Raw genomic sequence first — 27048 nt, forward strand, 5'->3', positions numbered from 1 at the left:
CAGATGAAACACCGAGAAGAGAGTTGAAAATACGACGCGCAGCGGAGTATTTTTGACGAACTTCGAGGTGTTTCATCTGGTGATGAAACACTGTGTCGAATGTTTGATATTTCTTCTCAAACAAAATCATTTTTGAAGGAGAAATTAAGGATGCAAATACTAAGCAGTGTTTCATCCGATTTCCAAACACTCATTAAACATTAATTTCCTTTGTATTTTCTTAATGAATTATTAATGAGTTTGAGAAGTATTATTACGACATAACAGGATGGCGAAAAAAAAATTAACAAGGCAAATAGCACATCATATATAAAGCACATTTCGCTGAATTGAGCACGTTAATTTGGTGCCCGTTCATTCATTCACGACTTTCACTTCAATATCGAATTTTACTCAAAAAAGGAAAAGAACACAAAATGAACCAAATCTAAAAAGAAAAAACTTTATTATTTTTTAAAAGACATTTTACATTTCAGTAAAAAAGATACAAAAATAGTGTTTTTATCAAAATAAAGGCTTCTACTGTTTATACGACGTTAGCCAAGCTATATAGGATTAAGACCACTGCACGCCGGTCCAGCTAAAACGGCACAAAACACTTTTATTCCGTCCAGGAAAACAGAGATTTTTTCCCCTCCTAAAAGGAACAGAAAAGAGACAAGCGGTTAATTAGATATGGTGTAAACGGTAATTGTAAAAGTAAGCTGCAGACAAATCAGCCCAAACAAGGGCTTATTGTGTACTGATCATTAGTATTGAGTCGAATCACACTGTAGCGCTATTTGAGGCTGTGTTCACACTATTCCGGATGATTTCGTTCTGATACGAAAAGCTATCCGCTATAGTGTGAACAGCAACGGCACAGAACTGGAGCAAGTCGTTCACACACATCGATCATCATGCCGGAGCCTTTGGCCAAAAAGGTTTGGTGAACTAAATCCCAGTCCTCACTCTTGAATATTTGCTTCCGTCCGGCAGTTGGTCCAGTCCTCTTTGCTACTTATTCACGTCCTCTACGGTCCGAATACCTGTTCACACTGCACCACACTGTGGCACAGATCCTATCCGATATGTGACTCTCCACTTTCGAGATCAGCGCAGCGCAGCTTCGCTCCGTCACAGAAATGCAACCGAAATCACTGTTTTTATGTGTGAACAGAAGTCCTATCCGGTATGGTTTTAGTGCCGACGCAAAAGCTATCGGATATAGTGTGAACATAGCCTCAAGGAAGTGATCTCCTCTTTCATTGGCTGATGCCAGTTTGCGCAGAAAACTGCATCGAGTTTCCTCCACCAAAAAATCCCATAATGCAATGTGAAAAAAGACTCCTACCCAGTCTCAAGCGAACTACAAATTATATAGACTTAAAAACAAAACGGTGATTTACCTCAGCTATATCAAGACCCGTCAGTCGGGCTTTTCTTCTATGGCGTATCACACACAGCACAGTGCCGATAACAATAAGCAAACTCGCTGTCGTCACCGCTACAAATGCTCCCATCCCAGCTGAAAGCGTCGCTGGCTTGGAGCTATCTAGCATAGTGTGGTGATCTAAGAACAACAAAGAATTTGTCCATTAGTCGAGGTGGTAGTAGAGAAACCGTCTAGGTTTTGCTGTTTTTTTTCAAGACTTGGATTAGGCTTAATAGAGGCTGTCTTGACTCGACGGCGGGGTCAGTTGGATTGGCAAGTAGTAATGATTAGTGAACACAAAGAAACGTTGACGATGACCAATTGTGAATAGTTTGGGTTATCTCCTTTTCTAACGCCCCATGTCAGGAAATCCAAGTCAGTCTTGATCCTGGATTGTACGCTATGGAGTCTGGATTCTACATACTGGTACCCAGATTCCTTGTCAGCGGAACTTGGATTCGGGATCCCTGTGAGCTGAATTCTAGATTCCAAGGCCAAGAATTCTGGATTCCGCAACTAAAAATTTCCCAGATTCCGGAATCCGTGTTACCTTTTATGGAGCGATTTGTTGCATTTTAAATTTTACTAGGGTGGAGTGGGGAAGGAGAGAAGTATTTGCTGATGAACGTAAATAACAAGATTCTTCAAGAATTGCATAAGAATTTATTTGAACTTACCAACACATGTTTTGTTGTCTTTAGTCAGCCAGTATCCTTTCAGACAAAAGCAATTATAACTTCCTTTGGTGTTGTTGCACAATTGTGAGCAGTCGTGTGGCGTCTCTGAGCACTCATCTATGTCTAAACACACAAAGTGAATAAAATAAGTCAACTAGAAAACAGAGGAAAAAAGTAGTATTATGCTGCGTAGCTTTCGGATGGTCGGATGAAGGGCCCAGCATCTCCTTTCTTTAAAGTTGGAGGGCTTGTATTAAGACTGGCACAACGACCAAATTTTTAAAGTGCCCTTCTGTCGCATCTCCAGTCTTGCAATTGGTTTATTTACGCCTTGAAGTGACGTCTGGTAAAAACATCTCAATAAATCGAGGTCCGAAAACAATAAGTACCGGTGAAGTTTTATTTGGCGTTAGGTGGTTCACTGCATTCAAGATTTTCACATGCCTATAACACATGTCTCGCTTAATAGCACGTAAAAGCTTTTAAGAATAAAATGTGTCATTCACTGTTGATCGTTCGAATCCCCTAACGAGGTGAGTGTAGCTTGTTCCAGGCTTCAAGATAGTAGGGCAGTCGTGCAGTGAAAAAGCGATGCAAAAAAACGCGCGAGGGTTCCTCCCATTTTTGTCCCGCTACAGCCCCTTTTCCCAAGATCGCGCACGCCTTACTTTGCTTGGCTTGTTTTATTTTCACGACGTCCCTACTATCGACAGCCTGGCACAGGCTAGCTTAGTTATTTATCGGGGCAATTCGCAAGCATCTCTGAATAAGTCACAGATAACGCCTCCAAAAAACAGGATTTTCGTACCTGTACATGTTCTGAGGTCCGCTAAAAGCCTGTATCCTGATTTGCAGCTGCAGGTAAAGCTGCCTGCTGTGTTGTGACAAGTGTGATCACAAAAATGGCTGCCTAAAGTGCACTCGTCCACATCTGAAGATGTCAGACAAAATTAAAATGTAAGTCAACGTGATCACTTTATAAGGAGAGCAAGGACTGTCTAATTCCAAAACAAGTTTCGTCTTAATGGGAGTTCGATTTAACTCTCTCAATGAAATGCGTTCTGTTTGTGTTATGTTGAAGGCTTTCATTTCCAAATGAGGTCAGAATTATACAAAATAGTTATTAAGGAAAACATAACCATATCAAAGAACATTGAAATAATTAACCTAAATAACTATATAAGAAAAGTACCTTGGCAAGCCTTCCTGTCTCTCTCTAGTATAAATCCGGAATGACATTCACACCGGAAGCTGCCATGTGTGTTAACACACACCTGCTGACAGTCATTACTGCTGGCGCTGCACTCATTGAAATCTAGAAGTGTTTAGAGGGATATGTTAACTTCTTATGACCTTCGTTCAATGTAGTGAATATAACATAAGAGGTAACACTGCTAAAAAAGATGATGGTATGTACCTGTTACTGTAAGAGTCGCTCCCGCAGTAGCGCTGCCGGCGGGATTTGACGCAACACAGCGGTACATCCCTTGATCTGTGAAATTCACGCGACCAATAACCAGGGACCCGGTCGGTAATATCCTAAACCTATCCTCAGAGGGGATGGGTCGGTCTCCGTTTGGTCCTGACGCCCACGCAATGTGAGGAGGTGGGTGACCACGGGCCCTGCAGTGAAATATCCCAGATTTGCCCTGGGCCACTGTAAGATCTTTAGGGCCATGTGTTATTGTTGTTGGAACTACAAAAAAATGAAAGAAAGTTGTCAATTAAAGTTAAATATTATCGACAATAAATGAAGGTTGGAAAAGAAGCGCATGAATATTCCCTAATTCGTTTAGTAGAGACCGTTTCGAGCATAAGACGGAGCATCCCCACGATTTTGCCAGTAAAGTAAGCCGTTGGCTGTTTGAAGTAGTTATTGGACTCAGCATCTGTGATTTTTGCCATACATTCGAGCCTGCTGCAAGCCATTACCACAAAATAGTAGATTTTAACACCAGGTCTCTCTTCTGAGAAGAGATCCAGACAAACGGTGGCCCCATGTATTGTCGCTAACAGTTCTTCGCATTCTCTGAATATCAAAGTATTCACAGCGAATATGGAGACCAGAGCTGGAGTCAGGTATTCACTTACAAGAGATTAAAAGCAATAGAAAGATAAAAAAAATAATACTGTCACCCCACAAAGTGGTCGTGGTCGGTAACGAGAGTTGTTCGCCTTTAAGAGGTTCCAACAACAGGGCTTTTCCGGGAAAGTTTTGGCAATTTGGATAGATGCTCGTCTATGAGAAATTGTGTCTTAAGAGAGCTGTATGCAAATGGCGGTTAGACTAGGCTGGAGGCAAAGGAATTGCTGCTTACTTTCCAGTCCGGCTACTGACTGGTGATCTTGGTCCTTTTTAGATCCCACCTCTGTGATATCTGAAAATAAACAATCCATTTACTCTTTACTCCAATAACAACACCCAGTGTATTTGAGTCTACGCACAAAATGTTGAGCTGGTAGTTGTTTTTTTTTGCAAACAGTCATAAAATCTTAAAATTGACCTTGAACTAAGAAAGAAGCAGTGTAAGAAACATACCTAAACAGTGTCGTTTGTCGGTTGATAACTGATAACCGTCATCGCACGAACACTCGTAACTTCCAGGGGTGTTATGACACGAGTGAGAACAACTATGAACACCCAATAAACACTCATTCAAGTCTGAAATAAATAAATAATTAAATAAACCAATGAATAAATAGATATATAAATACTTCATAAAAAAGGAAAGAAGACACATTTACTGGGTAGACAACAGAAAAGGTATGTTCTTTTAAAGTGGTTGCGCAGTGCAATTTTTTCGTTCACCTTCGATCTCGTTGGACAGATTTACATCGCTGCAGCTGTACTCTATTCTAATTGTATTAAACCATTTTTGAAAGTTTTCGCGCACTGATTTTTCTTTTTAATCCATTGACCCATTGCAAAGAGGAAAATCGCTTGATTAATGATTGACCTCAGTGAAAACACTTCTACATAGTTCAATGTTTTGTAGGATGAATAGAGTAACAGTGAAAGCAATATTAGCAGAATTTACCGTCACAATGCCATTGGTCTCTAGTGAGCATAAATCCACTGCGGCACTCGCACCGAAAACTTCCTTCGTCATTGACACATTGATGCTCACAACCATGAGTATTATCTCTACACTCATTGACGTCTACAAAAATAAAGAAAAAATAAAATAAAATAAAACCATCAATGAAAAATTGATTTGCAATACAAATAAACATCTCTACCTAATTATTACAAATGTATGTCAAAAAGTGGACTACTTAACTTTTGCCTTAGTTATGATTTGTCTTGTTCTAAAATATGGAACTGTACTCTTAGATTTGTTAAAAGTTTTCTATAGGATTACCAAGCTTTTGAACGATCCGGTCATATTGAAGTCGAGGCTGGAACAGAGCGCACTTTGGGATTGTTTTGGAAACGCTATCGCTTCTTTCATTGGCTACTATTACGAAGTTGCGCTCAAAACTGGGTCAGAATAGGCGATTTGCATGATGACGTCCTTTGGATTGTCTACTACCACCAGAATCCTTCAGAATTTTTCTCTCTTAGGCAAATTAGGGCTATTGTTATTTAAACCTCGCTGGGATAGTCAAATGTAAATATAAAAGGAAAAACGAAATGGCTTCTGGTAGTGGTAGTGGTAGTGGTAGTGGTAGTTGTAGTGGTAGTGGTAGTGGTAGTGGTGGTGGTAGTGGTGGTGGTAGTGGTAGTGGTAGTGGTAGTGGTAGTGGTAGTGGTAGTGGTAGTGGTAGTGGTAGTGGTAGTGGTAGTGGTAGTAGTAGTAGTAGTAGTAAAATGACGCTATCATGCTAATGGCATATTCATTCCCCAATATTGCTCGACAGTGCAATTCCACGTAAGACTGATCCAGTCTCAAATATAACCTCACAATGGCCTATCCATAAATCCGAGCACTTTGTACGCAGTTCTTTCTTTGCTAATTCTAATTACCTTCACAGTGTCTTCCGTTTGATGCCAACACGTAACCATGGTGACACATACAGCGGTGTCCCCCATCCGAGAGATTAACACAGTAGTGTTGGCAGCCATATCTCTTTGCCAGGCATTTCTCTTTACCTTCAACTAAGTTGGAAAGAAAAAAGACATAATGTGATTTTCACTGTTGATACTTGGAAACGATTCATTAAAAAAGCATTAAAATTAAAGTAATGGAAAGCCATTTTCATGCAGCTTAGAAGGGTAAACGTCGGCCTTATTTAGCTTAGCCATTGTCAAACAAATGAATTTTCTACCTAAATTCTACCAAGTGACCATCAAAACTGAGTTCTTCAACATATACATTATGCACCTTTCGAAGATATCGTTATTCTTCTTATTATGCAAATTAGGCCATTCCGTTGGCTGTCACGCAAGTTTTCCCCCGATGGTAGAAAAGAGTAATTAGAAACGACCGCGTTGCCTATATTACCTTTATGATGGTGGTAATGCTTGTGTAACTTGTTCTTATGAAGGTGTAATGGACGCTTCGCATCTTCTTCATTTTGACTCCTGTGTTTGTTGTCGGCAAGCAAAACGGCTGAAAAAAAGACAAAGAAAATTACCTTATCATTTTCATGACACGAAAAAGTAAAAATTTGCTAAATTTTGATTCGAAAGATCAGTGTCCTGGTTTATAAATCATTTGGTTTTTTTGTTCTTTTTAACTATGAACAAGGACTGACCTTTAACTTCAAATAATGAAGCTCACCTTCTGTCGTTGGGCTCGCTTTTGTTGTCGTCATTTTTGTAGTTTCTGGTTTCTTTGTCGTCGGCTCGGTTGGTTGTGAGGAAACTGTGAAATATGCAATACATTAATTTGTTTTCTCATCAGACTAGTTACCAGCTATCTTTAAGTATCGGTTTTATCGATGTTTTAAAGACACGTAGCATGAAACTTGGTTGAAATTGACCTAAGTTTGAAATATTGGCAAGAAAAACCACCAAGTCCCAAAAAAGCACATAAACTTTCGCATACACATCTCAGATGTTTATAGGAGCCCAATCTATGAGCGTTGCAATGGGCCATTGCCCTCACTTTTAAAACGAGGCTAAGAAAAAACCCTATATATAAAATTTAGTTTCATTTGTATTATTTTGATATCAATGATTTCGCACTTGCCCTCGTTTTCAAAAAGAGGCTTGTGGAAGAAAAAAACTAAGGTAAATCCCTCACAGCATTTAAAAAGGGCTTGACTTTGTTAACCTACAGCAAGTAATAAAATCTTAATAAGTTTTTAACGGAAGCTTAAAGCCCAGTTTACCGGAACTACTTTTAATTCTCGTTGAGCATCGAATTGGCAGGTTCCACTAGACGTCAACGCGCTCAGGCAACAAAACATCAGAGCCTGCATACCTTGCATAACATCCTTGTTTCTCAGTCTAACAACGTACGCCATAGCAGTCCCCACTGAAAGGTGACTGGCCTCTATCAGCCGACACGTGTCTGGGTTGTAGCATTTTACTGTGTAGCACCGCTGTCCCTCAGTGTAGGCCAAGTCACATGACTGATCCTCACAGCATAATCCAACGCACTGGCTGATATCTGGTACAAGTCCTCTTTCTGTGAACGCACCAGAGTTTTGGCCTCCCTTGAGCTGTACGTTGTAAAACGTCTTGTCTTTCTGACAGATTAAATTCGCACTTGCAGTCGGGGAAACTCGAGGCTTTTCCATCGGCTCGATAGTCGTGTTGCCAAGGTTTGCAACGCTGGCTTCCGCTGCACTACTAAACATGGCGACCTCACCTCTCTTAATATACGAAATCGCTGAATTTATTGCCTTGTTTTCAATCGGGCGCGTTCGGCAAAGATCACGACTAAAACAGGTCACAGTATAACAGACATTTTGAATAACGTAAGCCACATGACATGTCGCGGACAAACAGCATTTCTCAATACATAGCTGTATGTCGCCTATTTGGGGGAACTGAGCAACCTCGCCTGCTCCCATACCGCCGTTCAGTATGACATTCGTGATGGTCAGTCCTTGAGAGCACTCTGTTGAAGGTCTCGGGGTGGTCACGTGACCGTTCTCCACGCGAGGGATTCCCAGCATGTTGTTTAGGGACGGTGGAGTTGTTGGAGACTGTGTGGGCTTAACCTCACCAAGAAGGTCCTGCAAGGATGGCTCTGTTGTTTTCGGGGTTTGCGTAGTCTTGACCCAAGCTGAAAAGAAGAAGAAAAAAATAGACCATCGGCATACTTTTGCCAAAGAGTTGGTAACTTATGGTTAACTTTTGACGAAGAAATAAACAAACAATCAAAAACAACAACAAACAAAAAGAACAAAAGGCTGCTGGAACTTAATTGCCAAGTAACCTAGCTTTACGTAAAGTCAGTCTACTTTTTTTGTATTAGCATCAACAAACAAAATTTCTCCAAGAACCACCTCTCACTGCGTAAGAAGTTTACTTTTTGGCGACGACAACGTCAACGTCAACAAAAAGGAAAAATAGCGTCTGTGAACATAACTACAAGATGAGGAAGTTCCAATCTTCTTTGAACTTGGGGGTGGTCACTTACAAGAGAAGCATATGGTATTCACTATTGCTTAAAATTTTAGGAGGGTTATCACAATAACGTTGATCTCTTCCCTGGTGGTGGTTACTTTTTCTTCCCATTGGCAAAAACTTTAGAAATATTGACAGTTTTAATAGATAAGCACCAACCTTTTCCATTCTTCTTGTACATGTATATCATTTTGAGAGAGAAGTTCCTCAGCCTAGAGGGTCTCGCGCTACAAAGTTCAGGGCTTGAGCATTGAAGCGCAAAGCACGTGTCTCTCAAAAGGATGGCAACATCACATGATCTCTCTGAACAACATCTTCGGACACATTCATTCATATTCGTAAATTCTGCCATCCGTGTGAAGTTACCCGCGCGAAGTCCGCCCACCAGAGTCACGTGACGATATAGTTTACTGTGGGAACAACTGGACATTGTGGGCTGGAACGTTGTGCTTGGAGTGGGTTTCGTTGTTACTAACAACTTCATCAAGTTCGATGCCGAGCCTTTGTCTTCGTCTGTATAAGAAGTCTTCAGATTAGAATCTGGCTCGGTGAGAAGATCGTTGACCGAGGGAGTATGCATTTCTGTTGCTTCCTCTGCTTCAACATGAGATGAGGTCGATTCTGAAGGTTAAAACAACGAGAATGATGATCAGAGCTCAACATTTGGTACACTTCTTTTTAACGACAAAATAAGACTATTCTGCCAGTCAAATGCTAAATGGGAACATTGTAATAAAGGATTGCGTTGGGAATTGCGGGCAAATACCACTGATGAGCTAAAGGTTAAAGTTGAAAGACTGTCAATTGTTTAGAGAAATGTAAATTCGTAAGACATCACCTCAAACAAACTATAGTGGAACCTCGATATAACGAACGTCTATATAACGAAGTACTCGGTATAACGAATGATATTCTTCGCCCCAGTAATAGTAAAATATATGGAAGGGAAGCACGATATAACGAAACCTCGTTATGGGGAACATATTAGGCCAGTTCTTTGGCCCCTTGTTTTATCGAGGTTTCTATGTACCTAACAGCAAGATAAAACTTACCCCCGAGTTTGTGTCGCCCAATGAATCCAATTACAGGGGTATTCTCTATAGGACTCTTTACAAAGGTCTTGCACTGTTTTTCTTCCTTGCAACTAATTGCAAAACAATTGTTCTCGACCATATAAGCGACAGAGCATTCATCCAAACCACAACAGATATCCATGCACTCATCAATAGAACGAACTGGTCCTTTGTCCGTAAAATTCCCAGCGCCCAACCCACCTACAAGATCTCTGTCTCTGTACACGTTTCCTTTTTTACACTTGGGGTGGACGCTTGAATTCGTTGATTTGGTAGGTTTGATTTTAGGTAACGTTGCTTTGTTCGTCGATGGTGTGGTCGTTGGAGGCATAGTTGTCGTTATCACCGTAGAGGATTGATTGTTGCTCTTCTCTGTGGCTTTCGTAGCCGTTGTTGTTTCAGGTTCTTTAGTTGTTGTCATAGGTGTAGGTTGGGATTCCTTGGAGGGGAGTGACGGTGGCCTTACAGCGCTAACAATAGCCGAACCTGTAGTTCTAGCGTTTGTAGGCCCTTCCATTTGATCCTCGTAATGTAAGGCACTGTTAGGCTTTGCAAAAGGAGCATCGGTCAAATGACTGGAAGGCTTTGAAAACCAAACTGAGTTGGTATTCATATCAGAGAAACTGTCAGAGTAACTCTCACTGTTTATGAGATCAGAATTCGACTGTGGTTGCGAATAGCCTTTCGGGTTTTCTAAATATCGGTCTATCTCCTTTTCCTGGAGGGCTCGTCTAAAGATGTAAATCTCGTCCATATAACCAAGTAAAATCCTGCGACCAGAATGAGAACCAAAGCCTGCCTTAGCCTCCCAGTCTAGGGAAAGCAAGCCGCTGCCGTGGCCCTCCCCTACTAAATCACCGTTGACAAATACCCTGGCGAGATGAGTGCGAGAGTCGTACGTGGCAACGATGTGATACCACAGGTTGGGCTGCAGTATTGGGGGAGTTCTTATATGGAAGATCTCCTGAGCGTACTCGTTGCGATGGAACCATCTCACCTTTCCGTCGAACACTTCAAAGTGGTACTGTCCTTTGTTGTGGATTGAATGACCACCGATGGTGTCAAACATGGAATGTACTCCACCGGTCCTCCAGAGGTTTACCCATAATGCAATGGTGACCGCCTCCTGTGGCTTCTCGCGGAAGTGCTGACCATCGAGAAGAATATCGCCGCCATTCAGCTTAATACCAGCACCACGCTTCCCTGGTGTCGTTACCTCAGCACCTACAAAGAAACGAAAATAACGCTTACATGAGAAATCAGCGTTATGAGAAGGTGCTCAGCTCTTTGTGCTTTGTGCAAAGCTCAGTGCCTTCCATACAACAAAAAATTCAGAGCAAACAGGTTAGTTCTTTCGTTCGTTTCTTCACAACCGAGGAACTTAGGGTATTATTTTTTTCCTAAGAGATCGCCGATATAACTGAAGAAGATGACGGCGCCGTTCTACAAAGCAAAAGAATTACGACCCGGTTTTTATCTATCTTTTCGAAAATTTAATTCAACTTATTGGCACAAGAAATAAGGGAAACGTTTGACGTAATGATAGCTTGGCCTCTTATGAAAAGAACACAATGTTCTTGAAGTAATTACCTTGAGTCAACCTTGCATCGTTATTAAGGCCAGATCCATCGACCGCCACGGAGCCGATCACGTGATCAAATCCAAGGTACAGGGAAAGATAATGGATGTGATCACCAGGCAGATCGTCCATATTTCCACCAAGAGGACTAAGCGGCAGAGGAGTAGGTGTTGGTGGGGATACAACTTCGTCTTCGACCATAGCTACAAAAATTCATTGCATGATTATAAGGCACTATACTAAGAGCAACTTACCATAAGGGAAGGCAAGACACTAGTCGGACAAGACAGTGATATAATTGTTAGAAACCATTGAAGAGCAAACACCTAAATTTGGCAAGATCATATTCTGCTCTCTTACTTTATCAGAGCCCCACTCTAGGGAAAGGTTACCTCACGGATGCACTCATACAAACACAAACACAAACAAATCTAAAACAAACAGAAAAACTCAACCCTCCCACATTCAAAAAATTTTTTAACTAGCCGCCGGGATATGATTCTCAAATTTACAAAAAGAAAAAATTCTCGGAAAACTATTTTCAACTTATTTTCAACACAATGCTGAAGTTTTCTAAGCGTGTATCTACCCGACAAAACAGCGCGCAAAGCACTGTATTTTCTTACCTTGTCTGCTGACAAACGAGATCTGGTAATCCCCTCCTTCTTCGACCGTACAAGCATCACCAACTCTGCATCGCACCGTATGACACTTCCTCTTCTTTAACATGACAAAATCGCAGGCGGGCTCATCACAACACAGTTCAACGCATTCTGCCATGCTTCTCACAGGAACTACCTGAAGTCGCATACCTGCATTCCAGCCATCACGAAGCTTTACATTGTAGAAAAACATCCCCTGGGCGCAGAATTGCCTTGTGGCCGACGAGCTGTGAGTGGGTCGAGGGGAAATTGGCTGATATGGAAAGAACATGTCAATCGCTGTTGTTCGTCTTGTCGGAGGTGGTGCGGTGGGTTTTGGGGTGGTCGGATTCTCCAATTTTCGCATTTCTGTGAGGAACACAAGGCAGATAATAATTGTGTCGGACACAACATGATTCAAAACGTATTAAAACTGGATACCATATGCGAACTCAATGCTTCTTGGGATCGTTTTTACCAGTTTCCCGCTCGTGTTGAACTCATTTTTTAAGTAACGTAATAAATTATAACTAGCGAGATATCGTCAGTTTTGTTTGATACATTAAAAAGAGCTCCTTTGTCATTGGAAACTGCCGTTTGCAGATTTCTCTTTGTACATAGAAAGAAGGTCCTTGCAGGAAAGTACACAAAACTTCTTTTACTTTAATGTCCCATCCCGCTTGTACCTTTTGATGGGTCCTAGGGGACCCTGGATTGGTCACAGCTTGCGCTTCCTTTACAGGAAAAGCCCTTGGGTTTACATATGAGAAAATAAGTAAAACAGCTACTTCTATAGTTGTCACTACTATTGTTCACTCCTTAGATCTGCCACATGTGAGCCAACTAACGAAGTACTTACCTTGGTCTAAGATAGAAATGCCACTCCTTGTGACGTAATAAACGCTGGGCATGTCATCTCTGTAGGGCACCGCTGGTACAGGCTCACACTGCTCATTGTTGAAACAGTCTACGGCATAGCACCTATCACGTGTCATGAAAACAAGGTTACATGAAGCAATCTCGCAGCAGAGCTTCAGACAGCTAGCAGAGCCTCTTACTTTGCCCAAATCTATGAATAGCCCCGCGTTCATTCTACCCCTTAACTCGCTGTTAAAGTAAACCATCCCCTGTTGACAGTTTGGTTCTTCATGTAAGGTAATCGTGGGTGAAACACTGTTTATCCCAGGCTTCTTATCAGTGAGTGTTGTAGATGGTACATTTAACGTAGGTTTCCGTGATGTAGTAGACAATAGAGTCGTTCTTGCCGTTGGAGTTACATTGGTTGACTTAGAAGTTGTTGTCGCTGTTGTGGTAGATGGTGTGGTCGTTGGGGTATTTTGCCTTGTGGAGCTTGTCAGTGGTCTCGCCGTGGTAGGAGTTTCTGCAAGAGTAGTGGAAGTAGGCTTCTTTTGCTTCGTGGACATTGTAACGTTAGGATGAAGGAACGACATCGCATCTTGAATCATCTTTTCCGGAATGAGGCCATCATAACTTCCTTCTTGTACGGGAATGGCTCCACCTTTAAACAGATCGATCTTTTTGTAAGTTCGACTTCAAAGGTTACAAAACTTTGAGTGCGTTCCTTAGGATGATCATAGGAGCGGGATTTATGATCCGAGATCCCTCGGATCTTGGCGTGTCAGAGGAAGCACTTAATTTCACCGGGACACGGATTCATAGGTATTTTTGTCCCTCCACTCTATGTTCCGATTTACGATCTTGGATCATGAATGCTTATCCGGATCATATCAAAGGAACGCATCTTAAGAGTTGCTGCTTAATGTCTATTGCCAAAAAAGCTCTCGAGTTATTAAGCTATTTGACAGATGCTCTAATCTCTCTATGACTATTCGATTCTCACAATCGGATCACCTAAGCGCACTAAAGAGCGAGATCTGAGTACGAGATGACGCTAAGGCATGTTAGGACAATGGCTTGTAACATCTTTACAGGCAATAACGTGTAACTGATTTTCCTATTTTGACTCAGTATCTGAATTACCAATGACTGCTGTCTTTTGTATGTTTTTTTTTTTATTATAGATCGTAATCTTTACAAAAGAATGCAGGGCCAAAAAAAAAAAATTGACTAACGTGAGACGCATGCATAATAAACACCATGATTGCTTTCTCCTTAAGTTTCTCGCTTATGCTGATCCATTTAACTCCACACAGTTATATAAATATTAACTTAGCTCATATGGTGAGTTTGAGAATTTATACGGACGGCTGCAAATAATTATAATGATCCCCCTTGTGCGCTTATAGATTGGAGGATAATGGCTTCATTTAATCTTCTTAAAGGATTGCCTAATCTTGTCAAAGATGAACTTACGGTGGGTCATGATACAACAGAATGGTCAAGAGTTGCTTAAAACATATGTTACCTGCTCCAGGGTTACATTCTTCTGACAAATCTCCCAGATCTGACGCTGCAAGGGCGTGGTTATACATGTAGAACTCATCCATAAGCCCTTGGATACCCTCGGGAATTCCGATTCCTACTTCGCCATCCCAGTTCTGTGACAGTAATCCGTGCCCCTCTCTTTCATCGAAGACCTCTCCATTCAGGATGATCTTGCTTTTATTGATATGGGCATCATACGTCGCAGCTACGTGTAACCAGTCAAGGGGGTCTACCATCCGCCTCGTTTCCATGCTAAAAGTGACGTGGCCCAAGTCATCAACGTGAGACCAACGAACGATCCCATCGGCTACGTGTAAATTATACTTCGCTCCAGATCCCGTCGTTTTAAACAAAGTGGCAGTTCCGGATACTGAGTCGAGCTTTAACCACAACGCAATCGTGATGGCCTCACGCGGTCGGCTGTTGAAACGCGGGAAAAGGAGGCGTCCACCCCGCAAGGTCACGGCAGAACCACATTTCGATTCAGTAGCAGATAGCCCTACTTCCGCGCTAAGGATGGCGTTGTTGTTATTGCCGGAGTTGTCAAGGGCTATACGATTTTTAACACTTTCAAATCCAATGTGAAGCACCAGATACGCAACGTTCCCTTTGGGATGGAAAACAATCAAAAATGCCTTGTAAACAAATGCTGTTTGAACGCTGTTTGGGGGTGGTCATTGAAAACAAAGAAACTCAACAATGTAAAATCACGTAAGGCGATCATTTGATGCCTTACACGGCTTTTCCTCAAGCAGGAATCAAAGTAAATTTTCATTACCTTTCCGATGTCGCCAAACTTCATTCAAAACTAATTTTATCCCTTTACACGGGCACATTTGTTACCTTTGGTTTTGAACAATACAAACTGTTTCTATTAAGTCATTTTTGGTTTATTTTGTCACTTAAAGATGGTGTCATGGCGACATCGAACGGTTGTGCAAAACGTTTCTCGCTATGAATCTAAGTACAATACAAAACGACAAAAATAAAGTGAGATCTGTTAAATCGTTAGATAGAAACACTTTAGTGGTATTTAGTGGTATCCAGAAATCATAGTGGCGTCAGTAGATACGCCTAGAGAAAGGTGTACTCGCAATACTATAAATGCGCTAGGAATTTCATGATGTCTTACTGCAGGTATGGAGGGCAAGAACAATTTATTGATAGTAAGATACCATACAGTTAATTTTAGCACATAAGTTACTTTTTAGAATTTTGCGTTTCCATACACATTGGTAGGGAACATGTAAAAAAAGGAGTGGTTAACTTACAATGTTAAGTCAAGCGATTCTCCAACGTACATGAAGCTTTCCCAGGCAGCATAACAATGCAAGAGGTCTTAAAGATCTCTTACAATGTTATGCTAACCGGTCAAGCTCTTTAGTCGAATGTCATCAGGAAATTCTAGGGAGATGTTCTATTGAAAAGTTCTAGAACTGAATTTAAAATCGTTTTATGTTCCGGGCTATATAAATAACTTCTCGCCACCAATTCATTCTGCCATTGTCGTGTTTAAAAACATCATCGCAATGAAAGACGCCGTGCAAAGAGAACAGGAAAAAAGTCAAGGCCTTAAAACAAGTTTTTTCAGGCCAACTTTAATGTAAATGTTTTTGGACGGCAAGAGGTTATATAGCACACACTCTAAAACTTATCTGCTTAAAATTCCTTACTTGTGACTTAATAAATTGATTGATCTTCTTGTGTCTTAGACACGTTGTAAATTACACTGTCTTCGATGGTAAAGCTGCCATAACGTTTAAATTAACTTCATCATGTAACCTAGCCTGGAACTGCTTATTTTTAATTTCACAAAGTAAACTGAATATAGCTTACAATGAAAATGTACGTAACTATGTACGGTAAGGGACGAGGGAAGGTGTTCTCGTGTAATGTCACGTTATTAAAGGCACGCGGTATTTTTAAGAGATAAAATGTCCAAAAGTGTCTGCGCGCTTTACTGTTGACTTCCACCATGAGCATTATAACTCAATAAAGTAAGGACGTAACGTAGGGTGCAAACTTTAAGGAGATTTAAGATTAGTCGCTCTGGCCGATCATAGCAACACATTTCTTTGGGAATCTAACAATACACTCTACATATTCGTACCTTCACTAGACGCCGGAATGGTAAGCTTTTTCTTCCCTCTTTGTGTCATTGGCTTCTTTTTTCTTAAACGGAGTTTAGACTTCAAATGGCTTTTGGAGTTAAAAAGCTGCTGTATATCATCTCGACCCGGCTGCTCGGCATCTGGCCTGCGGGATTTGTATCTTACAAAGGAAGATTTTGGTGGATGTGCAATGGATTGTTGTGTAGGGACTGTGAATGATGGGGGACTCTCAGTAGCAGAACCAATCGACGCGTGGTCAATTATTTCGTCGCTGCGGTCCATCTCCGGAGAGAGTTCACGTTCGCCACTGGAGATAAATGTCTTGGCGATGTCTTTCCAGACCTGAGGCGCCTTTTTGTGGTCCTTTTTACTCCGGCGATCGTTGAGAAGAGGCATACGTGTTTCAAGTTTTTTCTTGCGACGTGGGGGTTTAGGAACCGTGACACGTCTACTTGGCTTGTTACTTTCACTTGTAAACTCCTTTGTAACTTCTTTGACCACGCTGTCGGCCACATTATCAATGAGCTGTTCTAAAGCATCAGACTTCTGAGCATTAACCTTTGCAGAATTGGCAGAGCTCGTTGTTGTCTTCTTATTGTCCCTGATTGAGCCAATAACTGGTTGTTTAGCTTCGATCTCTGCGACAATTCTATTGATGAACGACTGGTTGACGGTGGGATGAAAAGAAGCATGGTTACTGGAAGAAATGGCGCCTTCTTTGATCACGCTGGTAAACACTCTATGAGATTCTGTGTCCTTGCGTTCTGTACCTCTTTCAGTAACGGTATCGTAGAGTTTGAAATCTCCATTATCTAAACAAAAACAGAATCAACAAAAGTTTAACTTAAACGAAAAACAAAGGAAAATCTGTCTTAAGATCTGTCATAATACTGCTATATAATCAAATCACAATGTCAACGACATAGTGAAGGAATTTGAGACAACATTACTGGGTTACAATAATTTCGAGACAGAAGGGCAATATTGAAAAAACGAAAACGCTGGAAAAATGTAAGGACCACCGCTTCATTCACTAGCTAAAAAATTAAACAGGTTAAGATAAAAACTAACTTATTTGTCCCGACAAATGCTTCTTAAGTCAAAATATTGGATCAAAAGCTGTCTAATTACCCCAAAATATCCTTGGTTCTTCCGTTTTAACGCATTCAAGTTCCAGTTCAACTTATCTCTTTTTAGCCAGCAAGCAATTAAACTTTTAGATCTGTAAGCCACACTTGCAGATTTATGACTACGTTCACCTGTTTTCAGTACTTTCTCATTTCTTTTGCTCTTATGGTTATCTATAAAATCAGACAATGCATGGCGGGTACATACCAGTCGTTTGAGCATGTGGTTTTTCTGACGCTTCCGCGATGCTTTTGTTCAGCGGGCGAGCCTGCTTATTATTAGGATCCAGAGTACTCAGTGGCCTGCTTGTCTTAGTCGCAGGTTTCTGAAGTCTTAAACTTCTTGGGATAAATGATCTCTGACTCTGTTTTTTGCTTTCTCTAGCAATCGCTTCAGAATTCTTCTGAACTTTCCTTTGCTGATGGTATATTTTCTTCATGTTGTTATATATTGTCTTCATCTCTTTAAATATCATTGCCTCCTCAACAGGTATTCGCAGGTGCTTTCTCGCTATCCTAGAGCGATTTCCCTTTTTACCAGATTTTCTTTCTTTCCTTCCTTTCTCCGAAGAAACAGAGAAGCGATCTTTCTTTCGCCAGCGAGCATTCTTCTTTTTTCTGTTGTATAATTCCTGCACTCGACTGTAAATGGTTTTAATATAATTCATGAGTGTTTCTTTATGGTGATTCGAGGACATCCCAGAGCCTTTGTCGCTGTCTGTCGTATAGTCTTTGACAAATCCTATTTTCTTGGTGGGAAACGGAGTTGCTTCTTTCTCGTAAGACAAAGCAGTCTTCCGAGTAGGTCTTGGAGGCGTTGGTATAAGTTCTTCTCTCCTTCTGGAGTTAACATTGACTGCTTTCCCTCCCTTACTTCTACTTTTTAGGCTTTGGGTAGTAGGCTTACTAGAAAATACCGAGGGTACCGTGGGTATAAGTTCTTCACGTCTCCTGGAGTTCACCACTACTACCTTCTTTCTATTGGCTGCATTTTTTGTCCTTTGAGAACTCCCCTCAATAAGATCTTGTAAGCGACTGTAGATATCATTTATTTTGTCGAAAATTGCGTTTAACTCGGGCTTTCTTTGTCGTGACCTTTCTGGCTCTCCTTGTCTGACATACTGAGGGAAAGATGAATTCGCGTTGACGTTTATTACTTTGTTAATGCTGTGCCCAAAGTCGTTCTTCAAAGAAACTGGTTTTTTGATGTTATGTTCACTCGATGATACGTCTTGCTGAGAAAAATTGGATAACACCGGTTCGGAGTCAAACGTGGTAAATTGAGGCTCAGAGGCACTTTTCGCCTTACTTTGCAGGGATATTTTCTCGACGTTTTTGCTATTTGTTTCTTCAGATTCACTACCTGCTACTTCGTGTTGCTTTTCAAGTCGAAATTCATTTTTACTCGTCCCCTCTCCGTGTTTATCAAATAGGAAATGAACCCTGCTTGCAGGAGTTTTCTGCTCCGCGGGGAAACTCACCAGACGATCTTTATTATTATTCCTGGTAGTGTCCCAAACTTTGCCTTCTTGTTTGTTATCCATATCTTGGATTTTAAAATGGACTTCATTTTGACTGGTATCCTCGTTATCGTTTGGCTTGCTAAATTCAAAATGCAACTTATCCGTAGGAGCTATTTGCTGGTGAAAACTTGTCAGGTGATCTTTATTTGTGTGTCTTGAAGTCATCCCAAAGTTCCCTTCTTGTTTGCTAACGTAATCATCGCTTTTCATTCTTTCAGCGTCGAATTTGAAATCCGGCCCATGTTTTGGAACTACCTGTTCATGAAAACTTTTCAAACCATCTTCGGTTTCATTACTTGAGTTAATCCAAACTTTATCTTCTGGTCTCATCCGTTCACGTGATGCATTCTGAAGGTTGAATTCTTCTTCATTTTTGTTTTCATCCGGTTGATCTACGTCGAAATTTGTTAGATGATTTGATACGACTTGTTGGTTAAAGTTGTTAACTTTTTCTTTACTTTTTGGCTTCGAGCCAGTCCAAGAAGGTCTCTCGGGTTTCTTAGGCCTGTTTTCATTTTTAACGCCGAAGCCATCATCTTTTTCTTTCTCCTTTGGTCTGTTTTCATCAAGATGCAAGTCGGATTGGTTTGAATGTTGACGACGTGATAACCCTTCAATGTTGAATTCTTGTTCTTGTTCATTTCTGTTATTTCCCGGTTGATCAACTTGAAAATTTGATCGATGCTTTGATACTGTTTGTTGGTTCAAATCGCCAATTTTTTCCTTACTTTTTTGCTTCGAAACCATCCAAGCAAGTCCCTCTGGTTTCTTTAGCTGTGTTTCATTTTCAACGACAAAGCCATTATCGTCTTCTTTCTCCTTTTTATTATTTTGTTGTAGATTAAAGTTGGACGACTGTTCTGATTGTTCAGGTAATGGACTTTGAATGTTGAATTCTTGTTCTTGCTCAGCTTTGTTATCTTTCGGTTGATTAACTTGGAAATTTGACCGATGCTTTGATACTGTTCGCTGGTTAAAGTCGTCAATTTTTTCTTTACTTTTTTGCTTCGAGCCAATCCAAGAAGGTCTCTCTGGTTTATTTAGCTGTTCCTGACTCTCATTGCGGAAGCCATCATCTTTTTCCTTCTCCCTTTTGCTGTTTTCATCTAGATGAAAGTCTGATTGTTTTGACTGATCTACTTCTTGCTTGAAGCTTTCTGTGCGATTTTCGAGTCTATGTGGCGAATTGATTTTTAATTGCTCACTGGATTTCATGGGTTCCTTTTCTACTTCAATTGTGATTTCTTCTGGCCCATTAGGTTCCTTTTCGTTGCTTTGGTCGTTCAAGTCCCCCATGCGTTCTCTATCTTTATTCCGCGACTTAACTGATACTTTTTCATCATGCTTCAATGAGTCCGTCTGTTTTTCAATCTGAAAGTCATCATCACCCTTGCTTTTCATGTCACCCCTAGCTTTGCTTCCGAAGCTATCCAATGTAAGTTCTTCCCTAGCTTTGCTTCCGAAGCTATCCAATGCAAGTTCTTCCCCCGGCTTTGCTTGGATGTCTGTATTCAAGTCTGTCGTGTCGTCTAACTCATCTTCATCCTTGTCTGGGCCGGGCTGCCCATACTTGCTTTCCAATCCTTCTTCAACTCCAACATCCGGGTGCTTTCTCGTTGTGTTTAGACCTAAGGCTGTTCTATTTGCAGTATAAATAATTCGTTCCTCGATAAAATGTTCATTGGTAGAATTGAGCTGTTTCGAATTGTTCTTAGGAAAGCCACGTTGCTTCTTAATTCCTCTTTCTGCTGATAGCGTATTCAAATGGTGCATTTTTGAATTTACTTTTGCATGGAGTGTTTGAATCTTGTGTTCTTCGATATTGTGTTCATCTGTTGGAGGATATACAAGTGGTCTGTCTGTATCCACAAGAACAACTCTCTTTGTGGCTTTGGAGGTAATCTCGGACCAGCTATCATTATGATGTAATTCACTCTTCCTTTTCTTTGTGTTTGGAATGATGTTTTTTGGCTTTTTCTTCGCCAAAGAGGGCGTGGAGTTTCCTTTTATACTCTCACGAACTGACGATCCCAAAGATGGAACCGTCTTTTTCTGCTCCGTCCTGCTCTGATTTCCCAGAAGAAAGCGAATTTCTCCTTCAAGGTGTTTGTTCTCCTCTCTGACATCGGCTATTTTCTTTATCATCATATCCATCCTTTTCTCTGCTTTGCTTTCATTAGTATTTTCAATCCCGCTGACCCCAAGGCTCTCTTTTCTATGCTTGGTTTTATTGTGCAGGCTAATTTTATCAGATGAGTGATCATTAGGGTTGTGACTTGTCACATGAATAACTCCGTTTCCAGTTGATTTTATTAGATTGCGAGTTGTGATTTTATCGTAGGGATCAATCACGAATTCTTCGTCAATTGTTTGAATCGTTTTGTTCATCAGGCTAAAATCTTTCTTGTATGAGTTCCGATTTTTCTTGCTGGATGGAACCTCCTTGTAATGAACAACATTCACGGGTTGTTTTTCTATACCATTAATACCAGAAATAGTGGAGTTAAAAATAGATGGTTTTACGGTCGTTTGGGAGTTATTCGTCTGGAAATAAACGATCTTAGGCTTAAAATGCGACGGTCGTGCTGGTACAATTCCGCATGCATAACCACTTGTGCACGAAACTGTGAAACAGTTATCAAGAAACATAAAAATTAAATCACAAGGGCTCTGTTTACAACAAAACTCCACGCACTGGCTTGTACGGTTGACTTTTCCACGCGAGGTGAAATTCCCAGCGTTGTAGCCCATTCTAAGGGTTACATCGTCAAAGACTTCAGAATGTTTGCAGGTTTTCTTTTTGTTACCATCAGGTTTTAACTTGGGTTCGGTGTTATTTTCAATCGCCTGGAACACATCATTTATAGCGGGTACAGTTGTTGCAGGTTTATGTGTTGGTTTGAAATGACGGCGATAAACATGAGTAACTGTTGGGTTGAAATTTGGCAACAAAGATGGCGTTGATGAACAGAGAAACTCGTCAAAGCAGGTCACCAGGAAACATCGACTGAAAGCATAAAACGCCACGTCGCAGCTGCTGGCGTTACAGCACAACTCAGTGCATGCTGATGACCCCTTCACTTTACCCGCGTCTAAGAACTTTCCCGCATGTAGACCACCCCTAAGAGTAACATTTTGCTCAGTTGAGGACGCAGTGCAGCCTAACGAGGAATGCAGCTTTGCAATAAAGTGCAATGAGCTATTATATCCAACACCTGTAGCTCTTGGCGTCGTTGAAAATCGCTTAACAGTCGGACGAGGTTCACTCATAGAGGTCATCGTACCGGTGACTTTTGACACTGACGTAACTGGCCGTTTTGCTGATAGTGTCGGTGGAAGGAAAGTAGGTTTGACCGTTGGAGCTGGTTTGTTGTTTTTCATCGGTGCCAACACATGGTCCTTCCCACCACGTGATATACGAGATATGATCGGGTTGAAATTCGTAGCCAAGGCTGGTGTACTTTCGCACAGTCGAGTGTTTGAACTTGAGCACGTGACCAAGAAGCAGTGTTTTAATACCATAAAGGCTAAATCACATATGGCGCTTTTGCAGCAGTGACTGGCGCATGTTTTTATATCATTCACTTTTCCAACCTCATGAAACAAGCCTGAAGAGAGACCTCCCCGCAGTGTCTTGTTATACTCCACTTTAAAAGCTGTGCAACCAAACTGTTGAAGATTAGACGTCGGTGTAGGTAGCGAAGGAACTGTGGATTTTGTTGTCAGATATTCGTGTTTATGATGGAACATTCTTTTCTGTTTCTTTGATTTTAGTTTCTGCGTCACAATCTGTCCGGAAGCAACTGTAGTTGGTTTGTAAATGTTATCGGGAAATTTACTGCCATTACTTTTAGATTTAACAGAGCTCGTAGGACTTGATTTTTTAGCCTTTTTCTCCTCTTGCAAAAGATCTTTAACTTGAGACGCAGAATCACTTTTACTGTCGGCAATTTTATGCGACTTTTGTGAGGTTACATTTTTCACTTTCACAGGAAAAGTAGGTTTTATTCGCTGATTCATCGAGCTCATTGCAAAAGTTTCCGTGTTATTAAATGAAGCCAAGTCTGATATCTTACGATTACTCTTTTTGCTCTTGCGCCTCATGAACCGGAAAAGCTGCTCCAAGTCCTTGTTTGACAATTTCTCATTCTTTTTCTTTTCCAGCTTGTTTTTGAAGCGCTGAACTCTGGGGACTTTAGAAGGCCCATTTTCTTGCTTGGAATTCGGACGATTTTTTCTGGGACTTTTTGCTTTCGATTCGTTTAACCGTGGTGCTACCATCACGTGCTCAACTTTGCGGTGTGTTGCTAAGTTACCAAACATTTCTTCAAGTTTGTTTGTTTTAACTTTGCGCTTTTTCCCTTTAAGGTGGTGCGTCACCCGCGTGGTTTCCTTTTTACCCGATACTCTCCTGGTTTTTAAGCTATGTTTACTCTCGTGACTAAGGGATTTAATTGGCACGGGGAGGGTCAAAGACGGTGCAATACGATCACTTGAAATGCCCGTGCGAGGGCGCCTCACTGTCTGTTGCTCGTCCATGAATGACATCAGCTGGGAAACATTGGTTCGTTGCACGTGTGCAACTCGTGGGTTAAACAGGCTGTGTCTGGCAGGAACAGTCTCACATCCTTTTTTGGTGTAGCACGTGACGAGATAGCACCGCTGCTTGAGCATGAAAGACACATTGCAGTTGACAGAGTTGCAGCACTTGTGTAAACATTCATCCATGTCCTCAACCCTCCCCTGGTCTCGGAAATAGCCCGATCGGATACCGTTGCGTAGCGTAACATTGTAAGAGATCGGGCTATTGAGACACGAGGAGGGATGAGTGAAAGAGAGTAGTGAAGAGTTCTTTGAAGTCTTTGCTAGCCCAGGTATTTGCCCCGAATTTACTCCCTCCTCTTTCATTGATTTAAATGGCTCGTGATGACTTGGAGTAGTTGTGCCAATACCAATTGCTGGTAAAGACAACAAGCTTACTTTAGAAGTTGATGTTATATATTTCGACGACAGGCTCGGTGTAATTTGTTGTTGGTTGTGCGACACCGACGAGTCCATTGTTGGTTTAACATTGTGTTTTAGGCTAATAGTAATGTTTTTACCAGTAGAAAGTGTGCTGGACGCTTTCTTTTCTAAATAAATCGTACTTCGTATTGCGACATTGTCACCTGCAGTTGACGGTGAAGGACGCAACAAAAGCTCAAGTTGCTCTGAATTTAATCCACTCGATGAAATAAAATTTGTCATTATCTCGCTTTTTCCTCCCATAGCTGGGAGAGCAGCGTCAAGTAGAGATAAGGATTTTGTCGAGTGATGAGTCGACAAAGGCGTTGAAAAACGAATCTTTTCAACATAGACTATTCTTGATTTGTATTTGCCCGTTTTTGCAGGTACACTGTCACAGAGGTATTTGTTGTGACATGCGACAGTGAAACAGTTTTCCAATAACATCAAGGCAAGATCGCAGTGATCATTTCTACAGCAAAAGTCCACACACTGTTCCACATTCTCGACCTTCCCGTTGTCCTTAAAGCGTCCCGCGTTTAACCCCCCACGGAGTGTTACATTGAGTTTCTGTTCGCTGTTCCAGCAACTATGACGCGATTCTACTTTAGGTGTATACGACTTGGAAAATAGCAACTGCGTCGGTGAAGGATAAATCTCTGAAGACTGTAGGAGAGATTTTGCAGATGAAGTCATTGTAGACTGAGATATACTGTAAGTAAGTTGGTCCCTTTTCAAAGGCAACCTTGACTCTGTGAATAAAGCACTCGAGCGTTCCATAGTGCTGCTAAGCAGAGCTGGCGAAGGTGTCGAGATGTTTTTCAAAATATTGGTGAAATCACCTTGATCCCGTCTGACTCGAGAAATGAAAGCAATCCTAGGTGTGAAAGTCACATTTCTTGCGGGAACAGGATCGCACAAATGATCATTGTAGCATGCAATGGTATAACATCGAGTCAAGAGCATAAACGCTACACTACAAAACTGCCAACGACAACACTGTTCAATACATTTTCGCATATTTTGAACGGGTCCCTGGTCCTTGAAAATCCCAGCATTAATTCCTCCACGCATGGTTGCATTGTAATAAACAACTGCACTTTGACATATTTCATCTTCCGTTAATGCTCCCGCAGGTACCAATTTCTGTCCTTTTAGACTCACATTTCCTCCGTTTTCAAGCCATCTAGAGCTCGATAACGTTGGATTTTCTTTCAGTGCCGATGGCGTAATTGTTTTATGAAGTGTATGACGAGTGTTGTTTCGCCTTGTTGACATACCTTTCGTTTGAATCAATTCAGCAATGTCAAGTTTGTTTCCATTGACTGGCTCAATGGCTGATTCGATTAACGCCCCTTCAACAGGTACAGCGGGTGGCATAGTTGGAGACACAGATCCCAAATGGAGGCCAGAGACCATACCGCTGGGCCTTGAACGTTCGTGACTTGTCTCACTTCCAGGGATGCCAGCCGATAGGGCAATTACCTTTGAAGAGGCACCATTTTCATAGGCTTTCCCTGAGGATGTCGACGAACTTTTAAGGTCATTTCTGGTGTTAAAGCTCGGCGAAGATGGTTTTACCAACCTCGCGAGAAGATCTCGTACCACTGCGGTTTCATCTCTTGACATGTGCACTATTTGAGTCAGGTAGCCAACGTTTCGCACAGGAATACTTTCACAAAGGCGGGAGCTATAGCACTTGACTAGAAAGCATCTCGTCATGATCATAAAGGCCACGTCACATGTAGTTGCGTGACAGCAGTGATTGACGCATTGCTCGATATTAGCAACAACGCCAGTTTCCAAGAATGAGCCTGCGTTCAATCCTCCACGCAAAGTCATCTGTTTTTCTGCGTTTCTATATCGACAGTTTTCTTGGGAATGAACCACTCTGCTTGTGTTTTCTTTTCTTCTGAGTTCACTCGTAGAAAATAATGTACTGCTACTAACCTGTAATTTCGAGATCTTCTTTAATTGAAGAGAAGGCAAAGCCTCCGAATGTGAATCTCTTCTAATAAAGGCCAACTGAGGCTGAAAAACTAAACTACGTGCAGGAATGCTTGTGCACAGAGTATTATTGTAACACGACACGGAGAAACAGCGGTTTAACAGCATAAACGCGACGCTGCAATTGCCTCTGCTGCAGCACAGTTCAATACATCTTTGTATATTTTCAACAGTTCCTTGATCTGTAAATTGTCCACTCTTAATTCCACCACGAAGAGTTACATTTTTCTCAATGACTGAAGTCTCGCAAAAGCGCACTTGCTTTCCATCCGTAAGAACAGGAATTGATGTACTCGAACCTGCTTTTGCTGAGATGCTAGCTGAGATGCCGTAGGTGGATATCTTAGATCGATGACTTGTTAGCGTTATTTCGTTTTGAAAGTCATAGTCAGATGATTCGAATGATGTCTGACCACTGCTTTCTTTGGGAAGCATTTCCTTCTTTTGTACGTAAATTAGTCTAGGTGAGAACTTAAGAGTCTTAGCAGGGACGCTCTCGCAAAGAGTTCTGTTCTTACAACTGATCAGAAAACAGCGATTTAAAAGCAAAAATGCCACATCGCAAGTTTTTGAAAAGCAACATTGGCTAATGCATTCACTGTCGCTGTTCACTTTTCCTATTTCTCTCATCAGGCCGGCGTGTATGCCCCCTCTCAATGTTGAGTTTCGATTCACTTTCGAATGCTTACATAAAGTTACTTTGTGTATTCCAGTTATATTCAAAGCCACGTCACCCAACGGTTGCATTGCTATTGAAATGTCCAGATCCTTTGATGCTTTTTGTTTTAAGGAGGTTGGAGACATGCTTGTCAATTGAGACGTGGACACTTGCGTATTAGCGGATTGCTTGAATATTGCACCCGAAACGATTGTCTTCAGAGGAGCAGTGCTTAAATCGAAACGCTGTTTAGTACCAGAATCTAACACTGAGAAAACAGGTGATGCTGCAAGCTTCATAGACGT

At 41.4% G+C, this 27048-nt stretch overlaps 2 protein-coding genes across 2 annotated transcripts; both read right to left on the minus strand.

Annotated features, from left to right (window-relative positions):
- Positions 1 to 428: 428 nt before the first annotated feature.
- On the minus strand, positions 429 to 22917 carry LOC140945961 (uncharacterized). The gene is made up of 21 exons (XM_073395024.1): positions 17760 to 22917; positions 16424 to 17236; positions 14294 to 14920; positions 12767 to 13426; positions 11893 to 12276; positions 11278 to 11469; positions 9667 to 10911; positions 8774 to 9235; positions 7461 to 8270; positions 6816 to 6899; positions 6537 to 6644; positions 6059 to 6190; positions 5130 to 5252; positions 4631 to 4753; positions 4410 to 4469; positions 3509 to 3787; positions 3284 to 3406; positions 2900 to 3022; positions 2092 to 2214; positions 1389 to 1552; positions 429 to 637 (listed from the first exon to the last, which is right to left on the minus strand). Exons 1-21 carry the CDS (start codon positions 22822 to 22824, stop codon positions 602 to 604), a joined length of 11736 nt encoding a protein of 3911 aa, XP_073251125.1. The 5' UTR covers positions 22825 to 22917; the 3' UTR covers positions 429 to 601.
- LOC140945312 (uncharacterized) lies at positions 22857 to 27048 on the minus strand. Its single transcript, XM_073394352.1, has 2 exons — positions 22993 to 27048; positions 22857 to 22877 (listed from the first exon to the last, which is right to left on the minus strand). The coding sequence occupies exons 1-2, from the start codon at positions 27040 to 27042 to the stop codon at positions 22857 to 22859; spliced, it is 4071 nt and encodes a 1356-aa protein (XP_073250453.1). The 5' UTR covers positions 27043 to 27048.

The sequence above is a fragment of the Porites lutea genome, chromosome 8 (genome assembly GCF_958299795.1).
Source record: "Porites lutea chromosome 8, jaPorLute2.1, whole genome shotgun sequence".
Lineage (NCBI taxonomy): Eukaryota > Metazoa > Cnidaria > Anthozoa > Scleractinia > Poritidae > Porites > Porites lutea.

Excerpts from the sequence above, each read along its gene's own strand:
- LOC140945312 (XM_073394352.1), bottom strand. The coding sequence starts at position 27,042 with ATGAAGCTTGCAGCATCACCTGTTTTCTCAGTGTTAGATTCTGGTACT. Across the intron at positions 22,878-22,992 it reads AAAGTGATTCTGCGTCTCAA|TTGCTTCCGGACAGATTGTG; the intron begins GTTAAAGATCTT and ends AACCAACTACAG.
- LOC140945961 (XM_073395024.1), bottom strand. The coding sequence starts at position 22,824 with ATGTTCCATCATAAACACGAATATCTGACAACAAAATCCACAGTTCCT. Across the intron at positions 6,191-6,536 it reads GCATTACCACCATCATAAAG|TTGAAGGTAAAGAGAAATGC; the intron begins GTAATATAGGCA and ends TTTCCAACTTAG. Across the intron at positions 4,470-4,630 it reads CGACAAACGACACTGTTTAG|ATATCACAGAGGTGGGATCT; the intron begins GTATGTTTCTTA and ends GTTTATTTTCAG.